Genomic DNA, 21260 nt, shown 5'->3' with positions numbered 1-21260 from the left:
GAGCGTTGTACGTTGTGCATACAGCGGGGCGGCTTGGTTACTTGAAAGTTGCGATCACCTTAAGAGTTAAATTTGAAAGAAGCGTGCGCTCTCGAGAGCGATCAGGCCTCGCGTCCTCCCTCTTTTTGTCGGCAGGACCGTACGCGAATCCGGGGGTCCGTGGAGATGCCCTGCGATTATTCTCTACTCAGGAATAAGATTACAGAAAAGTTTATTTCTCACGACATACGCGAAGAGAAAATATATAGTGTAGTATAAATTAAATAAAATATATATTTTTTAATAGCACACATTTTGTAAACCTGGACTATAACGACATAGTATTTATTATTTATAATGTACTATGAAAAGTGATAATTATATGTATATTTTTGCTAATTATTATTCGTCATGCACATTGTAAAAAACTGTATAGGTGATTTTTAAATTATGCTAGATACATAAAAACATATATGTATGTATATAACAACGCTAATCAGTCCATTTTTCTGTTACATTAAAATTATTGTATTAAGATTATAATTTCCTTCTTTAGCGGAATTTGAGTGTTTTTCAAGTGTTAAATTGTACATCATAATATTTAAATAATTACAATAGTTCGTCGCAGACACCCGGCGATTTAGGTACTGCCCTGCGACGCGGTGCTCATGCTTTCTACAATGTCGCGAACTGCGCAGATACGTCATCGAGCGAGAGCGTCGTTCGGCGGAGCGAACGTGTGGGACACCACACGCAGCTTATTATTTTAATCTGCAAGTTTTCGCGCTCTTTCTGAGCGGCCCCCGTTTTCGACGGCGACACGTGAGCTAGCTTGCCGTGACGACGAAAATGATTCGTCGATGCGAGATGCGAGCCGAACGAACATTGGCTTTATACGTGATTAGGAAGATAATAACAGAGAAAGGGAAAGAGAGCAAGAGAGAGCAAGAGAGAAAGAGATGTTCTCGTGGACGCGGCTTAAAGACTGCCAGGTACGATCAGGAGCGGATCGAATCGACCGAGGATCCTTGTGTTCATTACAAAATGACAATAAAGAGCTGAATTACATTCGTTGCATATTTTTATTCGTCTGCGTTTCTGTGATAAATTGAAGGCTAAATATATTCAGCGGTTGGACTTTTCGGTTTTACTTTACAAAAATATGTATTCTTAGATATTTTTATTTGAGAATTATCCTTCGATTCATTCTATTCATGAAATAATCGTGAAGATAATGTTCTTCCGTGGAAATGGCTGATTTTATCTAAATTCTATTATTGGCTTTCTTCATGCGTTAATTTGATAGAAAAATTGCTCTTTGAACTTTTCGGTTTTATTTTACACAAAAGCACATTTTCTTAGATATTTTTATTTTTGAGAATTATACCCTTCGACTTATTCTATCCATAAAACATTCGTGAAGATAATGTTCTTCCGTGGAAATGGCTGATTTTATCTAAATTCTATTATTGGCTTTCTTCATGCGTTAATTTGATGGAAAAATTGCTCTTTGAAAAGTTTCTCTTTAAAAGATGTAGGAGAAAGTACCGAGGAATTTTCTTTGGAGCACACGCAAAATCAAATAAAGATGCACCAACGATCGACTATTTTTTTTTAATTGATAACAGCCACGCCGCGCGTATGCGGCGTATGAATGTACGACTAATTGTTTTATAAATATTAAATATTAAATTAAACAATGTCACAATAAAAAGTTGAATAATTTTCACGTTTATTTAGAATAAGTTTACCAAGTTTCATGGTATTTAATTAAATAATTGCTGATTATTTACCCCGAATTCAATTCGTTCGCGTTCGATACTTACAAATGAGCGATCCAAACCACGATTACCTCAATTTGTGCAATTATATAACTTGTCAAGCAATACCTAATAATAAAATTTTACAAACGCAACGAACGGATAAAATTATCAAGTTTTTGTTGCACAGCTAAAAATTTTGTCATAAGCAATTATCTCGGATCGATTGGATCAATCGCCGATTAAATAAATCCAAATTTGGTTCCGAAGTCATCTCGGAAGACACATTTACTTTTCGCGACTGCCGTCCGCTGGACACGGCCCTGGCGCAGTAATGCGTCCGTCGTTCGTCGTCTAGGTTGAGAACCCCCGGAGTGTTTCCAATCCCGAAGGCGATGTCCAGTGCTGCGTTTCGTCGTCGTCGCGGTGGTCGTTTCTGCGCCGCTGTGCAGTACCCGGTGACTCGGCGATCGCGGCGTCACGCGTACGTTCGTCTAGGACGGCGAGCGTCTCGGCCCCGCGTATAACTACGTAGCGGAACTGTCCCCCGTGGCCCGTGCATCGCACGGCGCACAAGGCTCGCGTCGCGCGCGGTATTTGCCTCGGTTCGCGGATTACGTGCACGATCCTTGACTAACGTCGTGTCGCCGACACACGACGTGCGTGCGTACCGCGTACGTAGGTACATATACGTGCGTGCGCGCGCTCTCGGCATTGACGAAGCGAGAACGCCGAGAGAACATCGAGCGTGCCTGTGTGTGCGTGCGTGTGAAAGAGACAAAAACGGAAGGACGAAAGGGAAGGAGATGGAGACAACGCGCGTAGAATCGTCGTAGCGCGCGATGTGTTTGTGCCCGTGACTTACGAAAAAAAAAGAATAGGTGCGAAGAGGAAGGAGGGAACGGAAGGGGAGGACGGGAGTGCGCGAGACTCGATATAAAGAGCGCGGGCGAAAAAGAGACGGAGAGAGAAAGGCAGAAGCGGCGCCGCCGCCGCCGCTTCTTTTCGCTTGTCTTTCTCGTGGGAGGGCGGAGGAAAGAACATCTCCGTCTCTCTCTCTCTTTCTCTCTCTCTCACACACTCCGCGAGCGTGTAGTTGTGATCTCCCTCCGGTCTCCCCTCTCTCACTCTCTCATCTACGCGCTAGTGGCAGGTAGAGGAGGCGGAGGAGGCGCGCGAAGACACCGAGCGAGCGAGCGCGCGAGGGCGCGCACAACGGCGAGGTAGAGGAGGACGAGAGTGGCGAGTGGCGAGGAAGCGGGAAGCGTCGGCGTCGAGACGCCCGGCGACCGACGGACCGACTACCTGCTGACTACGCGGTGCCGGCCCGATTAAACGCGTGCGCGCGCGCGCGCGGTTTGTCACGTTACGTTGCTGTTGTTGCTGTTGCTGTGTTGTTGCTATTGCTATTGCTGCTGCTGCTGCCGCTAGTGTTGGTGTTGGTGTTGGTGTTGACGTTATTGACACTGGTGATCGGCGGCCGCTCGCGCGTGGGGAAAATGGGAATCGCGGCGAGCCGTCGGGCCGTTTAACCGCAATAGCGTGTGCCGCCTGCTTTGACGGCGGTGGCGACGACGTTCGCAACGACGGCGGCGACGACGGCGGTGACGGTGGTGGTGGCGGCGGCGGCGGTGGCGGCGGTGGTGGTGGCGGTGGCGGTGGCGGTGACGACGACGGGGCCCAACGGTGAGAAACGGTCGGAAAAATGGCGTCCGATAACGAAGCCTCTTGCGCGAGTGACCCAAATTTCGCGGTGATCTGCTCGTTCCTCGGCTGCTTCGGCAAGTCCTGCGGCATCATCTATCCGGACATCGCTCGGCTCCAGGAGATGCTCGAGAACACGCAGGAAGGTGGGTCTCCGCTCCAGTCTCTATCTATATCCATCTCTCTCTTTCTCTCTACGCTTGTGTGTATTACGTGCTCGCGCGCGCGCGGGAGGAAGGGAGGGAGAGAGAAAGAGAGATATACGGCCGTGTTGTATATGCGCGCTAGACAGCGGGGGGGGGAGGAAAGAGATGGAGTATGCAAGGAGGTGCGCGCGGGAGGAAGCGAGAGAGAACGACAGCGACCCGCCCCCGCGAGAGGCCAGTCGTCTAAAGCACGTACTATTAGTTTCCTTCGTACGTCTCCGCTTCGACTGCGAGCCTCGAACTTGTTCGTTCGTTCGTTCGTTCATTCTTTCGTTCGTTAATTCGTTCCGGCAGAGGAGGCAGTCGCTCTCTCGCTTCCTTCGAAGCCAAGAAGAGCAAGAGCGGCGGACAGCGGGACGGGCGGCCGTCACCGCCGCCGCCACCACCGCCGCCGCCTCCGTCGCCGCCGCTTTTTGTTTTGGTGTGTGCGAGAGCGGCTTGGCGCGAGAGATATCGGTATAGGTAACTACCAGGCCGCCTCTCCCCTCTGCGCGTCCCTCCCTCGCGTTCCGCGCGGTTTCGCGCCGACCTGAACGGCCTAATAACACGTTCCTTCCCGCGAGGCGTTCCTATTGACAGATACAGCCGCGAGATACGGGTGGGTTTCACGTTGTTGTTGTTCCGCCGCGTGCTGCCACCTTTCATGTCAGCTTGTCGGTTACACGTGATTACGAGTTTACAAGCGACACGCTACGCTACGGCGTCCGCTCCGATTTCTGGGAAACGTCATTGATTGATCCGTCCTAGGCGCTCGTCTCGGGGAAACCGCCGACGATTGTCCCCTTGACTGTAGAACGCGTAAACAAAGTGATGCCTAGCTTTTTGTCGCTTTATTCGGGTTTCCATTCCCCATTCAAGATTCACGCTTGAATTGTTTTTCTTAAGGACTCTGAACTTGAATTCGGAGAAATCTTTTGGATATTTTCTCATTATTTTGGCTTAAATACATACACTTTAATTACATCCTGGAGATGTGAATAAATATTGTATTATTTCCTAAGGAAGCTTCCGTATAAATTATTCACGACTATACCCAATAAAGACGGCCCAATAAAGTCTTGTAATTCGAGATCTACTGTGTATACATGGGTGTATGTGTGCGCTTGTATTGCATATATGTGATTGTCTCTTTTTTCCTTACAAATTTGTGTTTTTTCTAGTGTCGCGAGAATTAATAGATCTGCACATCAAACTGTTGCGAAAAACGCGTAAATCCGTGTCGCCAGAAAAGTGGGAAAGGGCGCTAGTCAAGTTTTGCCACACGTACTCTAATCAGGATGGATGGGAACTTGAACGCTTCGGTTACAAGAAAGCTCGCATTGCTGTTAAACTGCGTTTACTTAAAGTATGAACCATATTGTATTTCTTTTTTCTTGCCCATAGGACAATTAGATAATCTGTAGGACCAAATAGTTGAATCTATCTCATGCCTGAATACTTTTTCTATTTTAGGTATTATTGGAAACACAATTTGACTTAAATCAAAAGTTTAAGAATGAAGTAAACAAATTGGCAGCTGACGAGTTACGTGTGGAACCTTTAGGAAGGGACAAAAGTGGATTAGCGTACTGGTGTCAGCTGGACGAAGAGTGCAACGTAAGAGTTTACAGGGAAGATTTAGACGAAGAGAATTGGGAATTAGTTGCTAAGTAAGTCTTGTCTTCTTATATGTACTAGGATAAATAATAATGCTGAATTATTATTTTGTGTTGCTATTTATTATTATTCTTTATTATCTGTCAATATTGCATTTGTAATAGGGATCGAGAAAGTGTTGTTAATCTCATAAGTACCCTGACAAATGGCGAAATCGGGGCTATACCAATTAACGAGGATAGCAACAGCTTAGAAATCTCTGAGAAACCTATAATTGACACTGGACAAGTAACAACGTCTCCAAGCTTAGAGGACGAAGTTGTGCAAGAAAACGGCGTTCACGTCGACGAGATGAAGCAGCTACCAAACGGTAGAAGCGATGAGTTTGAGGATGAAGGAGAACATGATCAAGATCAAGTTCAGAATGATATCATTAACGAAGCTGACAGAGAAGAAGCTGATATTGACGAAGAAGATATTGACGCGGAAGAGGACGATACGACGAATGATGACAGTTCCAAGCAGATTACGGAGGAAGATGATTCTCAAGAAATGGTGCAAACTCCGAGCATAGAATCAAGGTGTACAAATGATTCGTCTTCATTATCGGCGACTAATTTAAAAACGCTGAACACGAAAGTGGGCGCAACATCGGAAGATGCGAGCCACAGAGAGGCTACTGACGAAACGTCCGCTTCTTTGGCATCAGAAAACAAATCCTCGATAACGTATAAACAGATCGGTGTCACGAGAGCCGACGTTCAAGAACCGGCACCATTAAAATCTATAGAAACGCCTGTTATTACTTCATCTCCACTGAAACTGGTGAATATTGTAGACTTGAAGCACCAGCCGGAAGAAAAGTTAGTAAGTCCGACGTCTGTTATCGCATCTTTAAATGCGGCGAAGAAACACGGTGCTCCCGATGAGATGACAGATCCTGTCATAAAATCCCTCGAGAAATTGCCTGTTAAAAACAGTTTATCTTTCTCGTCTATGGATTCCATTTCTGTGGGACACAGTAAACTATCTGTCAAACCAATCGATCAATTGGCTGCGAATCTTGTAAGGATACAGTCGGAGAAATTGGAGAAACCAAGCGGACCGAAATCGCTGGAAAAGATAGCAGAATCTTTAGCAAGATCCAGTGGTATGCTGGGAACTATGGTAAACGGAGAAGATGATAGGCTGCCGCAAGACTTTTGCGCGAGAAATCAATCCGAAAAGTCGGCGACGCACAGGGGTCACAGAGGCATAGACTTGTCGACGTCACCGCGTGGTTGGGAAAACGCAAACGAGCAAAACAGACCGGTGGATTTCTCTGGAATCGATCTTTCTAGTCGAAAATTGGGAAAAACAATGGACTTACCTTCTCCGGGCTATAGGACGCAAGATTTCCAGCACCGAGAAATGGATCTGAGTACGAAGAAGGTGAGCAAACCGGAAATGTCGAATCTGCCATACGATACGCGCAACATGATGTTACGTAATCATATGATGATGGCTGATTTGAGCAAGAGACAGCTACCGTTCTCCGCGTACGAAGCTCCGTATCATAATACAGCTAGATTACCTGCCAAGGACGAGCACCGATTGCCAAGCTATACGATACTTTCCGATCCCAGCAAGATCACGACGCTAAGGATGAACAACGCACCACTGAAACGTCCCCTAGAGGATGACGATATGCAGCAAGATATGCTGAAGAGGATAAAGGCGGATGTAATTCCAATCAGAGGTTCTATGGACAAGAGACCGATGATGAGCGGCAACTGGAGAGACGAGGTGAGCGAGGCTATCGAGGAGCCTATAATGATGGTTCAAGGCGAGGGATCTGGCAGCGACTGCGACGCAGTGAATCCCATTGTCGGAGAGGCTATAGAGGAACCGACGGCTTTTTTCTATGGTGAGGGTTCCGGCGCGGAGTGTGAAACGGGTAACCCCGGCGACGACGCGCCCACTGACAATAAAGAAAGCAACGAATCAAAAACTGAACCTGACTCAGCTACCATGGCATTATCGCAGAATAAGGTTTTAACCGAGGACGAGGTATCCACGGGTTCGATACTGTCGAACAAAACCCCTGTAAAATTAAATAGAAACTTTCCGCAGTCTAATGTAAGCGTAAACGATAATTATCAAATAGTAGATTCTATGCAAGAGAAGCCAAAGTTTAAGCACACGTTAGGCGTCCAGATAATACCTAAAAGTACAACTGGTTCTGTCAAAAGGTTATCCAGGTGGGACGTAGGGAAACCGGAAGAGAAAGGAGAATGTGACAGCAGTATCATATCAAACGAAGGAGACATATCACTGAAGAAAAGTACAGATGATCACGAACGCGACAAAGTGGAAGAGAAGAAACTGCTCAGCGCGGATGCTGAATCGGCCAAAACTGGATACGAGAATTCCGCCGATGTGGATCAAGGCGCCAAGGTAGATGACCCCGTAAACGCGGACAGTGAAACCATTGAAGATAGCGTTAAATTACAAGTGTCCGACGTCAGTTCGGAAAATACAAGTACAATGAAACAGGAAAGGGATTCTAAATTTCAAGAGCCCGTGCAGTGTGACTCGTCGATATCGTCGTGTCAAGCGGACACTTTGCAAGAACTCGAATCATGTACAGATCCTGAACCTACGACGGATTCAACCAATGCACAAAGCTTATCCGATTCGAGTAAAATGGTTTCACGCGAACCGGATATCCCCGAAATAACGAATAACGAATGCAAATCAGCAGCCGAATCTCCGCCGAGATTTTTTTTTGGTCCCAATTGCATCTCGTATACTTCGAAATCCGATGAAATGGGATCTCAGATGGAGCAAAGCCTGACTACATCTGTTCACGATAAAACGGATACTGTGCAATATGAATGCGTGTCTTCGTCAAAATCAGCGGATGATACGGTTTATTCGTACAAGACGGAAGACTTTGATTTGACGCAGACAAACAATAATTCGTTGAAATCAGATCTGTTTACTTCAGAATCCGACAGCATTTTATGCGGAAATAATAGCAAAGACGTAGAAAAAGTTGAAGCACCAAGTAATACATGGGATCAAACTTCGGAGGAAAAAACTTCGACGCCTAATAGCTCGATAGATCCAAGTAGTGCGTCCGAGTACAATAATGCTAATTTATCTCTCCCGCAAGTTCAAGTAGAGGCAAGTGAGGAATCAAGTATGCAAGAATCTGTTTGTGCTGATAAAGAAATGAAAGAAGATGACTGTTCAAAATTGCGTACAAGCCCTACGTCAGAGATGATAACTGAAAATGAAAGTATTAATGAAAGTATGACTGAAGAAGATTCAATTAAAATCAGTTCGAACAGCGAGCCCAATATTCAACCAGCAGAATGTGGAATTGTTGGACCATCGCAATGCGAAACTACAGATTCTGGAAATTTTGTAGGTACAGAGACTCAAGAAGATTCTTTTAAAGGCTCGGGTGATGTTACGTCGCAGTTATTGGATGATGAAGAGGATAGAGATGAAAAAACACTAATCGATGACTCTAAGAATGAGAACGACTATCAATCGGATAATACAAACATCTTCAAGGAAGAGCAAAACAGAATTGAATCCGAGGCAACGGCACATTCATCTTTATCGTCACTTACGCAAAATTCGCAAACAGAGCTGGCCGATCTCAGGGAATTTGAGGACGTTAATAATTTGAACGAGCCATTAGATTCTACGAATGCAGTGGATGCTGCAAATGATCAGGAAGCAAACAGGCTCGAAAAAACCGATTTGGATTCTATCGGAGAAAGTTGTGACAAGCAGAGTGATAAGAATGACAATTTTTCCGAAATTGATGGTCAGGAGGATCATTCAACCGACACGGACAACGAGAAGATGAAAGGTCTGGCCGGTTCTGATGCCGATTCTTTGTGCGTTAACTACGACAAGAACAGCGAGAGAACTGATGCGTTATCGGACATAGGAACCCAGGACGACGGATCAGGTGATTCTGAAGAAATTAAAGACAAAGGATTGAATGATGTGCAAGTTAACGATACTGTATTTAATATAAATTCCGAAACACATCTTCCTGAAAATTCTGTAGTGACTAGTTCGGAGTCTGTTCGAGAAAGTGATAAACACGATGTAGTTCCTACTATAAGCAGTTCAGACGATACCTCCGTACAAGACTCTTCATCTCAGGAGAGTGAACCTGTGCGAATAGATGATGAAAAAGTAGAAAATACTTCGTCTGATACTGATAAGCCTTCTACGTTCAACATTTCGCCTGCAACGGTGCCTGAAACGAATATCTTCGAACTGTCCAAGTCCGATATTGTCGAAACTGTGAAAGAAATGAGCTCGTCTAACTTAGTCCAATCTACAAGCGAATACGCCGATAATGCTTCTGAAAATCCCAGTTCTTGCATTGATCAAGATTCGAATGGTGAGATGGTTATAGATGATCGTATGTCTGAGTCGAATGAATCATTTAAAGAAATTGAGGAAACTCCGACAATGAATGACGAACAACCAGAAAATACAACGTCAAAAGATGCAACGCAAGAAGTATCAACAGAACTCGAGAAAGAAGCTCCAGTCCTTTCGAGTATTGAACGTGAGCCGTGTCAGTCCGAAATTGACTTATCAGTGACGGAAACTGAAATCTTAGAGAAAGAGAAATCTGAAGTTGATGCAGAGAGCAAAACAGATAACGATCTTAAAGAGTTCACGGCAAAAGACGAGAGTGAAACTTGTAACACCGATGAACAAGATGCGACGGTAACGGAAGATGCCTGCAAAATTAATAGAAGTGAAGAAGCTGCCGAAAATTCAGCAATTGTGGAAAAATCAGAGACAGATACAACAACTGTAACTACTGAACAATCGGAGACAAATGCTGCAGATGTAATTTCTCAGGAATCACAAGTGAATATAGCGGATGTTAACAAACAGTCACTAGTTGCGAATTATGATAGCGATTCCAATGATAATGGTAATGATGATGTTTCCGAATCTGTGCAAATAAGCGATTCTAAGGATCGTGCTGTCACCCCGATAGAGCAAGAAATAAATGATGAGCAAGGAACGAATAAAGAGCAGTATGAAAAATCACTTGTCAAAGAAGAAGACATCGACAGCATGAATTTAATTTCTGATGTGCCTCAAGAACCAGCGTCCGCCGAGCAACAATTAGAATCTTTAGAAACGAAAGTTGATGAAGTATTAAATCAAGATACAACTACAATCATACAGCAAGACAGTAAAATTAGAGATCAAGATACAACTACAGTCATAGAGCAAGACAGTAAAATTAAAGATCAAGAGAGTGTTGATGAAATGCAAGTTAAATCTGTTTGCAATAACATTGAATATCGTTCGAATGATCAGTTGACATCGTCTGTAAATAAGGGTGAACTAGAAGAAGAAACATATATTCACGATATTTCTGCTGCTGATAATTCTAAAATTTCAGAAATATCAGATGTAACGAAGCTCACAGTAGTTCCGATCATAACTGAAGAGATAACTGAATCTCTTCAGAGCAAGAGTTTAGAGATGACTATCGATCATAGCGAGAAAAATAAGGAGTATCTCAATAATTCGATTGATAATATGACGACAGTACAGGACATTCGAGATGCTATTGAGACGACGGAAAAAGCAGATCGTTTAACACCGGAAAATGCTATTGAGACGGAAAAAGCAGATTGTTTAACATCTGAAAATGTTCGCGATTTCAGCGAAAGTGACGCAAATAAAACCGCAAAAGTTTCGTTCACTCGAGAAAGCACGGAATTTAATACTACGGACAATCAGGTGACCGGCGTGTTCCATATAACAGAGCAAACGAAAAATGTGGACGAGAAATTGAATGTCAGTTTGGATACCGAGAATATTGCAAAGTCAAAAAATATAAACGAACTTATTACCGAGGAACTGCCTATTCCGTGTAAAAGATTCAAAGAAGATCTCACCGATTGTAGTAATCAAGACAATAAATGGGATGTGAAATCGCAAGAAGAGTGTTTAACTGAACCGTTCACGGAAGAGACGAATTTACCACCGATTCAAACAAAATCTGATATAGCGCCAACGAAACTGGATAATACTTTAGATGCGGATAAATCACACACGTGGAAAACTGAGGGCGCGAGTTTAGGGAGTGTGTCTTCGGAAGCTTTGTATTATTCGAATTCGACGGTCACGAAGATGGACAATGTTAATAACTTGGACAGTTGCAACAATCAAAATGAGCCTTTTAGTATAGACGTGAATGTAAATAAAATTACGGAAAACTTTGATAAGAATGCGCCTTCAGATGCGAATAATGAATCGACGGCATTTCCCGCTCAGGAGATTATTTCAGAAATCGATACTGTAAAATCTGATCCAAAGAAAGAAGCCAGCAAGAGGCTGATCGATGCCTCGGATATAGAGGATGTTCCTCCGTTAAAGTCTAAACCTCCGTACTTGGAAACCAATGACAAGACGCTGGAAAATTTAGCAGACTCCGATGTACAGATGCCTAAGATTTCAGATATATCCTACGAGGTCAAAAAATTAAAGCCACAAATCGAGGATGAAACGAGAGCACCAACGATCTCTACAACGCAATTGTTTCAAAACGATTTCGGTACGGTAAACGATTCCGCGGCTGTCGCACCGACTGAGGATCCGAAGAAGGTCGATTTAGAATTTACAGAGATAAACGAGCCTGCGGAAATCCAGGATATCGAGATGAAAAGTATTGCTTCTGACGATTCAACAGGCGTGGACAATGAAGATGTTTTTGAGGTACCACAGGAAGAGGTAGATCCCTTGGCGTGTACCGACGACGATGCTTTAAGGAATATCACTGAGGACGCGTCTGACACTTCCAAGATAAGTATTCGCGTAAGGCCGGCAACCGATTTGGTTTATGAGGGCTGGAAATTGGACAGCACTGCAGAAACGCCGAAGGTCTCGCGAAAACGGCGAAACAGCGCTCATGAATCGAATTCCGAGGACGGGGCTGCGAAGCAAGAAGACGAAGAAATGACTGGTAGCAAGAGGATGAAATTACGCGCAAAACGTATACCTGATAAGGAGTTACGAAAGTCCATCGAGGAAAGTCGTGTGGTGGTGGTGAGCTCTGAGGATGAGGCTGTGAAATGTGATCCCGACAATGCAACGGAGCACGCTACTAAAGACGACAATGATCCGAACGTGATGCAAGCGATGGCGATCGACAAAAAGATCAGAGGTCGTCCTAGGGGTAGACGGAGGCGTGGTTTCCGGGGTGGCGGGCGTCCCAATCGGCCGAAGCTCACGGACACACACGGTGATCAGACGTCGCCTGGTGCTCATCCTGATGGAACGTCTAACGATGCTTTAAATGCAACGCAGAAGAAACGGAAAAAACGTAAGTACATACGTATAGTGATCGTTTATGAGTGATATGCAACGTTAGTGAGAGTCTGTTGATTGAAAAAACATTTTTTTTTTTAATAGGAAAAATGGTCTTGGGCTTAGAAATAGGCAGAGATATCTCGCTGGAGACGGAAACACCAGTCACAGCACAGGATGAGACGCCTGTCAGGCAATCAAGAAGAATAGCACAGTTGAAAATAAAAGAGCAAGCGGACAGGCGCAGAATCGAGGAGGAAACTATGCGTGAGATAGAAGACAAGAAGGATTCAGAGAAGAAAAAGAGAAAAAAGCAGAAGGTACGTAATTAAATGTTGTTTTATGTTAAACGCACGAAAGATTGTAACCAGTAGTTTACATAAATAATTATTTGTGTCGCGTAGCCGGAAAGCGAGGAGGAGGAAGAAGTTGTCATAAAGGAAATTGAAAAGGAGAAAAAGTCCAAGAAGAAACGTCGAAAGAGGAAGAAAAAGAAGATGCTGGCCAAATTTAACGAGGCGAACCCATGGCAGAGCTCATCTGGGTCTAGTAGTGACGAAGAGAACGAGAATGAAGACGAGGAAGAGGAAGATATTGAGAGCGAGGGATCGTTGCTGTTTAAAAGTGATCATGAATTTTCTCCGGAAAGCGATCTCGAGAAGGATCAAGAATCTGAACCATTAAGACGTGCTAGAACAGCTCAAAAAGGTAAAAAAAGAAACTTTTTTGCTAAAGAGAAATTTAATGGGACTTTTATTCCATTATTCTATTATATCTATCTTTTATTAGCCCAAAGCGATGTTGAGGAAGCCGAGGATGAATATGCCTGTCAGAAATGTGGCAAGGCTGATCATCCTGAATGGATTCTTCTATGCGATTCTTGTGATAAGGGCTGGCATTGTTCGTGCCTCAGACCAGCTCTTATGCTTATACCCGAGGGCGACTGGTTTTGCCCACCGTGTCAACATGTATGTTTATTCTTTTTTTGTACAATTATTTTGTAAATTGTCCGCATCTAAATATTGCACACTTTCCGCATGGTTCTATAATGTTGTATGTGTACACGTACTTATAAAATTATATATTTATCTTTTCAGACTTTATTGGTGACCAAATTTCAAGAGACCCTAAAAACACTGGATCAGTTAACAAAAAGACACGAGAATGAAGTATTGCGGAAGAAGCGATTGGCTTTTGTTGGCATAAGTTTGGATAATGTACTTCATAAAGGCGAAGAGCAACGTGGATCAAAAGGATCGCAAGCGTCCAGTCAAGAATCAGACAACGGTGAATGTCGTGTATTTTATATTGCGGTTTATTTACGTCCTTTTTAAATAACAATGACCCTGTATTAATTAATATAATAATCGTGTAACGTTATAGTACACGCGATAATTAATCTGTTTCTACAGAATCTTCAGACTCTTCTTCATCGGCCTCTAGTTCCGAAACATCGAGTAGCGAAGACAGCGACGTGCCAGTTTATCAATTACGAGAACGTCGGTGCGCCAACACTTACAAGTTTAATGAATATGATGACATGATTAACGCCGCGATCCAGGATGAAGTTGAGGCAGTTCAAGGTGCCGGCAATCAGGGAAGGGGCAAAGACATTGCAACGATAGTCAACGCGGAAAAAGAAGAGGCACAGGTAGATGGAAATAATTAAATATATATGTAAAGTACGAGAATGTAATACATATCATCAGATATAATATGTTACATTTCTTTGTTTTGCAGGCTGAAGCGTTAAAGATGACGCAACTAGAAGAGGACAAGGACGAAGTGGAATCAAAGCCGGAAAAAGAAAGTGACGAAGAATATAAGATTGAGACTGAAGATGTGATTGACGAAATAGAAGAGGAACAAAATACGGTTGCTAGGAAATTGCTAGCACGTAAGAAACATCGGAAGCTGAACAGTCTCGATATAAGTAGTGAAGACGACCCGGATAGTGATGAAGATTTCAAGGGTACAAGCTCTGAAGATGAGGAAGATTTTGATGATCATATGTCATCATCCGATGACAGCAGTTTTGATGTTAAACGACGTGGTAGAAAAGGCGATTCACGTCCTGTTAGAAGATCTACCAGAGCGCGCATGACTAGGGCTTACGATAATGATTTTAGTAAGTTTTAGCAATGAACGAGAGATTAGTTGGTTCCACTTTTTAATATCTCTATGTCTTCTACGTATTTATTAGTTTATTGATCTTAAAACGGATTACAATCATTTTTATATATTTTTTTCAAAACTTTTAATTCTTTAATCAGTCACTTATAAACTGACGTATAAAAGATGATAGTCGGGATCGAATCCAGGGCCTCCCTACAAACTGACTACTTTTACATGAAGATTAGACGTTTGATTACAAACGTCATCCCGATGTATTCTATACAAATCTTCTATATCTTGTACAAATTTTACTAAAATAATTGTTAAACTTTTATCTGAAGATTTTTAATTGTCTCAAACAGATTATCATTTAATTTATCCATTTAATTGACAGGATTATTAAAATTAATCACAAAATTTTTTAAATAATGTGATTTATATTATCTAAGTTATTTGAGAGTTATTTATACTCTAATCTCAATAATAAAATATTTGATCACAATTTTTAAATAAACCTTAATGTTTCTAAATAAATGTTCTTTCAGTTGATGATGACAGTGATGAGAGTGATCGGCCAAAGAGAAAGAAGTCACGATCCATGTGGGGAGATTCGGATAGCGAAGACAGCGACAACTCATGGAGGCAAAGAAAGAAAAAGTACGAAATGTGTAATATTAAAGATAACATATTCAAAATTGTAGAGAAAAATGTTTATAATATTTTTATAATTGTTGTAGAAGCAGAACAATACCAACATCCAGAGTTAGAATAGTACCCAAAACGAAGGGTAAGAAGAAAAAAAAGAGAAAACGTATAATAGAATCTGACAATCAGAGTGAGAATGACGAAGACGATGAGCCGAAAGTTGAACAACAAAGTGAACCTAATTTACAAGACTTCAACACCACTCTAAATGAGATGGTGGACGATAATAAACAGGAAAATTTTGAAACTGCTCCAGCTGAAGACAACGTTGAAATAAAAGATGAAAGATTACAAGAAGCAGCAGCTTCAGATGTTCCGATTCCACAGATCCAACCACAACCGTCAGAAGTAGTACCGATCCAGAAAGTAAAAAAGGCAAGTATATTTTAATTAATTACTGTAACCATCACAATGACACTACAGTCCAAGTCAGACTCGGACCTTCCCCAATTTGAGGTTCCAAGACAAGATTCGTTTTTTGAGAGTAGATTGTCAAACTACTGTTTAACCCCCAACCTGGAGGGCCGGTTCTCTCTCCAGATATAGAAAGATTCTCGTGTATAGTAAGATACTCTCAGTGGGTTGTTACTTTCTGAGAGCTGACGATCGAATAAAAACCGATTTTTGGTCGAATTTGAACTTGGATCTTCGATTCGTTATAGCAGCGCACATTTTTCTGTGCCACGATCGTCACTAATTACTGTAACAGAAGATTTAATATTGAATATTATTTTTTCAGGACATTGTGCCTAAACCAAAAAAGGCTCCTGGTATTAGACGAAAGGTATATACATTTCTTATCCTTATTTAATGACTAATTATGAATGTTTTATTTTCAAACAATAGTAGTTTCATTAAATTTTATTTTTTACAGATTATTTATGGCGGACTTCCAGATGAAAATAGACAAGAGGAAGAAGAAATATTAGGTAGACGGACTCGAGGACGAAAAATCAATTATCGAGAGGAAATGGCGTCGGATAGCGAGGAGGTGAGTGACTTTAATTTTAACGAAATTACCATGTGTATTTAAATCCTGATTCTTTTATAGGAGCTAAAAAAAGCACTGATGATGAGAAAGACTGGCGAAAGCGAAGATGAGTTTGTGGTGAACGAGGCAGACGATGTAAATGATGATGGGGAAAAGGATTCTGATTCAGGTAACATCACATTTTTATATTTTTTATAGGATTACGAAATTTATCGTACCCAAATAAACCGTGGTGCAATAAGAAATAATTTGTCGTAAAATAAGCCAAAAGTAAATTAAATGAGAACGCATTTAACAAATTTCGAAGAGTATTTTAAGAGTATTGAAAGAGAAGTTTTGTACGAGAAAGCTTTAGTTTATACTTCTAAAATTCGTTTTTCCTACGAGATTATTCTATACTGAATTTATTGTATATAACTTACTAAATACTTTATATAATATACAAATATAAGTAACAATTATTGTATATTTATAGACATTGATTAAATGTTTTAGGAGATGTTTATATTCCTAAGAAGGATGCCTTGAAATTTAAGACCAAGTCACCGAAAGCAAAAAAGTCACGTAATAACAAGAGCCCTGCAGCCAAACGTAAATCGTTATCCGATGACGTACCAAAACAACGGAAAAAACCCGGGCCGAAACCGGGAAGTAAAAACAGAGGACGTAAACAAAAGTTGAGGGATGATCTTGACGGGGACATGATTGGTGGGGTTATGGATAATCCTATTGGTGATATAGCATCTAAAATAGATGAGAATCTTCCAGATAACGTTGGACTGACAGGCACGACCATGTCGGTAGCGAGTTCGTTTACCGGAGACGTTCCCGAGGGTTCGCTGACGGGTCTTGGTGCCGGGGAGCTGGCCGACCTGGACGACGAGCAGCTCGAACAGATGATGGATGAGGAGTACGGACGGCGGCAGCTAGAGCTCGCGGCAATTGAAATAGCGAAGAAGAAGAAAAAGGAGGAGCGAGAAGCTAAGAAGTTAGAGAAAGCACGTTTGAAGGCTCTGGAGATATTGGCAGCGGAGAGCCAGAGAGATCCTAACGCACCCGAGGGAACGGACGGTGAGGCGCCCAAGAAGAAGAAGCGTGGACGTCGCAGCAAGGCCGAGATACTCGCTGAACAGATGCGCAGGGATGGTACGCAGAATCTGGGCATCGCATCGTCAGTTATCAGTGCGGTGGGCACGCCGGATGGCGTGAGTAATATGTCGCACAACATAAGTCCTGCTACTTTATCTACGGGTCTGACGCCGGAAAGTGACAGGAGCATTGAAAGGGGACACATGCCTCTTATGACCGGACAGGACGGACAGCTTTTCAACCCGGATGGCACCCCGATGAAACCGAAACGACGAGGACGTGGCAAAGGCAAGAAGACTCTTGCGTTGGAAGCGGCTAGAGCCGCGGAAGCGGCGGCTAAGGCCGCGGCCGAAGCCGGTTTGATTGCCGGCATGGGTACTGACTCAAATTCAGACATGAAACAGAACGATATACCGAACGTTCTTCCTACTCCAGGTAGCAGTACATCTGGCTCGGCGCCTTCCACACCACCGGCGAGTGCCGTGCCGACACCGGGACCTCCGTCGACGCAGCCGTCGAACTCACAGCCGGTCTATCCAGCGCTACCACCCGGTCAACAGTCTTCCGTCATCACGAGGATGCTTCAGTCCCAACCGGTATCCAGCACTCCACAGTCGTTCACTGCAGCGGCGGCCGCGATGGGTCACAAGTATTTCGGCGGGCCCAACGCTGGCGGGCAGATGATGGGCGGTCCACGAACGGGGTACGAGATACAGCCACGTGCCAGAATCCCGTCTCCTTACAGGCAGGCGGGTCAGTCGTCCATACCACCGCATTTTGCCGCGGTCAGATCGGGGACGCCACCGATGCGTATGCGAGTACCCGGGCCGCAGATGTATCACACGCCACACCATCCGATGGACCCGTCCCCGTCGGGCGGCGGACCGATTTCCATTAGTAATAGAGATCGCAGTTCGCCCTTGACGCCTGGCGGACCGGCGATGATTCCACCGTCGGCCGGCAGTCCACTGGCTAAAGGCGGTCCAACGCCGCCACCACCACCTCCACCATATGTGCGAGGTGGCCCGCCAATGGCTAGGTTTGCCGAAAATCCTATGGGACCTAGGCATCAGATGCCGCCATTTACCAATGCCTCACCCGTAAATCACAGCATGCAGCAACCTTCACCACCCCCTAATCGACCGCCCGGTAATTTCTCACCGTATCATCCGCCTCCTCCTCCTAATTATCACTACGGTGCCTACCCGCCGCCTCCGCCAATGTCCACGGCGGACGACGCAGCTGCCTATCAGAGTTCGCCGTATCCCTCGGAGCATTTCTCCTCGCCGGCAGACAACCAACCACCGATTCAAGGACCGCCACCGCCTCAGGGGCCGCCGCCACAGCAATCGCATCCGAATGACGAAGACCATGGCACCGGCGAATTTGGCGGGCTGGTATCTTACTTCAGTAGCCAGAGAGAGGACGATCTCGAGTCGTAGCATGAGTGAGAGCTTGGCCAACCCTGAATCACATTAGGTAGGGGGAGCGTGCCCAGGTAAGATCGCAACTTTTGCTACAGAGGGAAAAGCGGTAACGCAGATGCGAATAGAGCATGAACTTTTCAGATGATCTTTTCGAGAACATTAGTGCGTGTGTCATGTGAAATATAAAGCTATAGAGTCTTCCTCTTCGACCTCTAAAGCAAACAGTTGTCCTGTAGTCCTTGCACTTCTTATGCCGCCAAAGGCAAATCTAAGGTTGGCCAAGTGTAGAGCGAGCGGAATGATGAAACATAGTGACAGGGCGGAGCCTATTTTCTAAGAGTTGTAAGTTTTTCTGTAATTAGTTTTCGGTTTAAATGGATTTGTATACAATGACGTGCGACCGCAAAAACTCTAATTCTAGTGAGGACATAGCGGTCGTTTCGTCTGGAAGATAACGAGGCGAGAGAGATCTGACCAGAACCATTTTTCACTATTATTCGTTATTATAATCCGCCAATCATGAAAATCAAGCGAAGTTATTTCCGGAAAGTTTTAAGGCGAGAATGGGATACTCATTCTCCGTGAAGTAGTAGGGTGTCCTGTGGAATAAAGAAACGAGAAATTCATCTTTAATAATGAACGAAAAGGAATAAAAATTATCGAGTGGTTTTGAACGACACATCGTTATTAACATGTACATATTGTAAATATCCCGTAAGTCCTTTAGATTATATACTACATGTATTATATATATACACACAACCACGTGCAGTCATGCAAAATACTACAAAAATAAATAAGTGCGGAAAGGGCACAAATGTAATATTTAAATTTAACTCAAAAGAATGACATTTGAATATAATAAATTAACAAATGGTGTGAAAACTATTACTATAATTATTTATAAAGAAAAAGATTAAGAATTTATGATAGGCAGTATATTGTATTTTACAAATTTTACTTGATAATTCTATGAGAAACCATTAAATATAGTTATATTGGAGAACAGGAGGCTGCTTTAAGTGTATCCTATGTGAAAAATAAACAGAATGGATTTTAACAAAACCAGCAGTTAGCGTAATTGGCGATGCATGAGGAAGTTTTTGTTACACCATAGCATGCAATTATTTACATAATCCTATATTTATATGATTTTGATTTATTCAAACTTGTGCAAATTTTTTTATAGTAGGTACACCGTGCGTTTTGTAAACAAAAAAAAATATAAATATATAAAAATTATTTATTATTACATATGAATTATTTGATAATTATATAAGATAATCATAATTTTTTAAAGTAATTTTGATTTAAAATTAGCCTATATTACCCGTGCATATGATGCGTGATTTCTAGGACAAAGCTGTCTCATTCGAACACTACCTAAAGTTTCTTTTTTAATTATCTATCAAGTACCTACACATTGAGTGTCATTGTATATAGTCTACCTGTGTCTGAATTTCGTCCAACGTAAAAATTTATATTCACCGGAGTGAACGGGACGTGGATAGAACAATCGGCCGGTATAAATGTCCGAAGAGTATTTTAAAAAGATTTCTCTTTCTGGATTGATTTGACTAACGTTAGCCTTTTGATTTTAATGTCAATTAACTCATTTTTTTTTAATCTAACAAAAGAAGATACACAACTAGCCGAAATTCATTTGATTCCGTGAAATATTCTTTCGCCCTTTATATCACGCGAGTAATCATATTAGCGCCAAGTGTCAGATATGAATATCGGTCAATCAACCCTCCAGGAGTGTAGGAAGGAAATCGTAATAGGGATGTGTTCTCAGGACAGACGCAATTACACTGGTGGCTGGTGATCACGATACTGGCTTCGCGTTTCGCGAGGTGTAAGTTTGAGTTTTTCGATATTTATGGATGATCATGACAGCCTCCTGCTCTTTGAAGTTAAAGGCCGCTAGTGGCCGCATGCGACGAGAGAAGAAGAGAGATCATGTATCTGTTTAGTTATCACACGTACATGCATACCTAATATAAATAGAAGCTATATGGATAAACAAGAAAAGGATATTACATTATCTTAGGATTAGCTTGCTTGGGAGAGTTTCCTTTACTACGTTGAACGTTTTGCAACCGAATCGAACGGTTATACACATATTATATATACACGTATGAAACACCCACAAGACATGTACACAGACTCTACATGCCGTATAATGTAATAGAGGGGTTTACTACCACTAATTTTATTATTTTTACACCTATTACGATGTATATCGATTGTGCGCAGTTTCGATGTACAATGACTTATCGTCTTCTTCTTTAGGCACAGCATGTCTTTGGGGCCGCCGGTTCTTAGGCTG

General features: G+C 42.9%; 1 protein-coding gene across 2 annotated transcripts; it reads left to right on the top strand.

Annotated features, from left to right (window-relative positions):
- The first annotated feature begins 3390 nt into the window (after window positions 1-3390).
- On the top strand, window positions 3391-19607 carry LOC112466317. Of its 2 annotated transcripts, XM_025034370.1 has the most exons (17): window positions 3391-3589; window positions 4810-4994; window positions 5102-5298; window positions 5410-12617; window positions 12707-12921; window positions 13006-13309; window positions 13391-13569; window positions 13699-13888; window positions 14014-14252; window positions 14342-14729; window positions 15262-15373; window positions 15454-15796; window positions 16161-16205; window positions 16296-16412; window positions 16473-16581; window positions 16908-17789; window positions 17937-19607. In XM_025034370.1, exons 1-17 carry the CDS (start codon window positions 3445-3447, stop codon window positions 18941-18943), a joined length of 11865 nt encoding a protein of 3954 aa, XP_024890138.1. In that variant the 5' UTR covers window positions 3391-3444; the 3' UTR covers window positions 18944-19607. The 2 variants fall into 2 exon arrangements, with proteins under 2 accessions (XP_024890138.1, XP_024890137.1); XM_025034369.1 differs by having other exon boundaries at window positions 16908-19607.
- The last annotated feature ends 1653 nt before the right edge of the window (window positions 19608-21260 follow it).

The sequence above is a fragment of the Temnothorax curvispinosus genome, unplaced genomic scaffold (assembly GCF_003070985.1).
Source record: "Temnothorax curvispinosus isolate PA1 unplaced genomic scaffold, ASM307098v1 QBEX01016033.1, whole genome shotgun sequence".
NCBI lineage: Eukaryota > Metazoa > Arthropoda > Insecta > Hymenoptera > Formicidae > Temnothorax > Temnothorax curvispinosus.
Note: the sequence above shows the minus strand (reverse complement) of the source record. Positions and strands in the feature narration are given on the sequence as shown.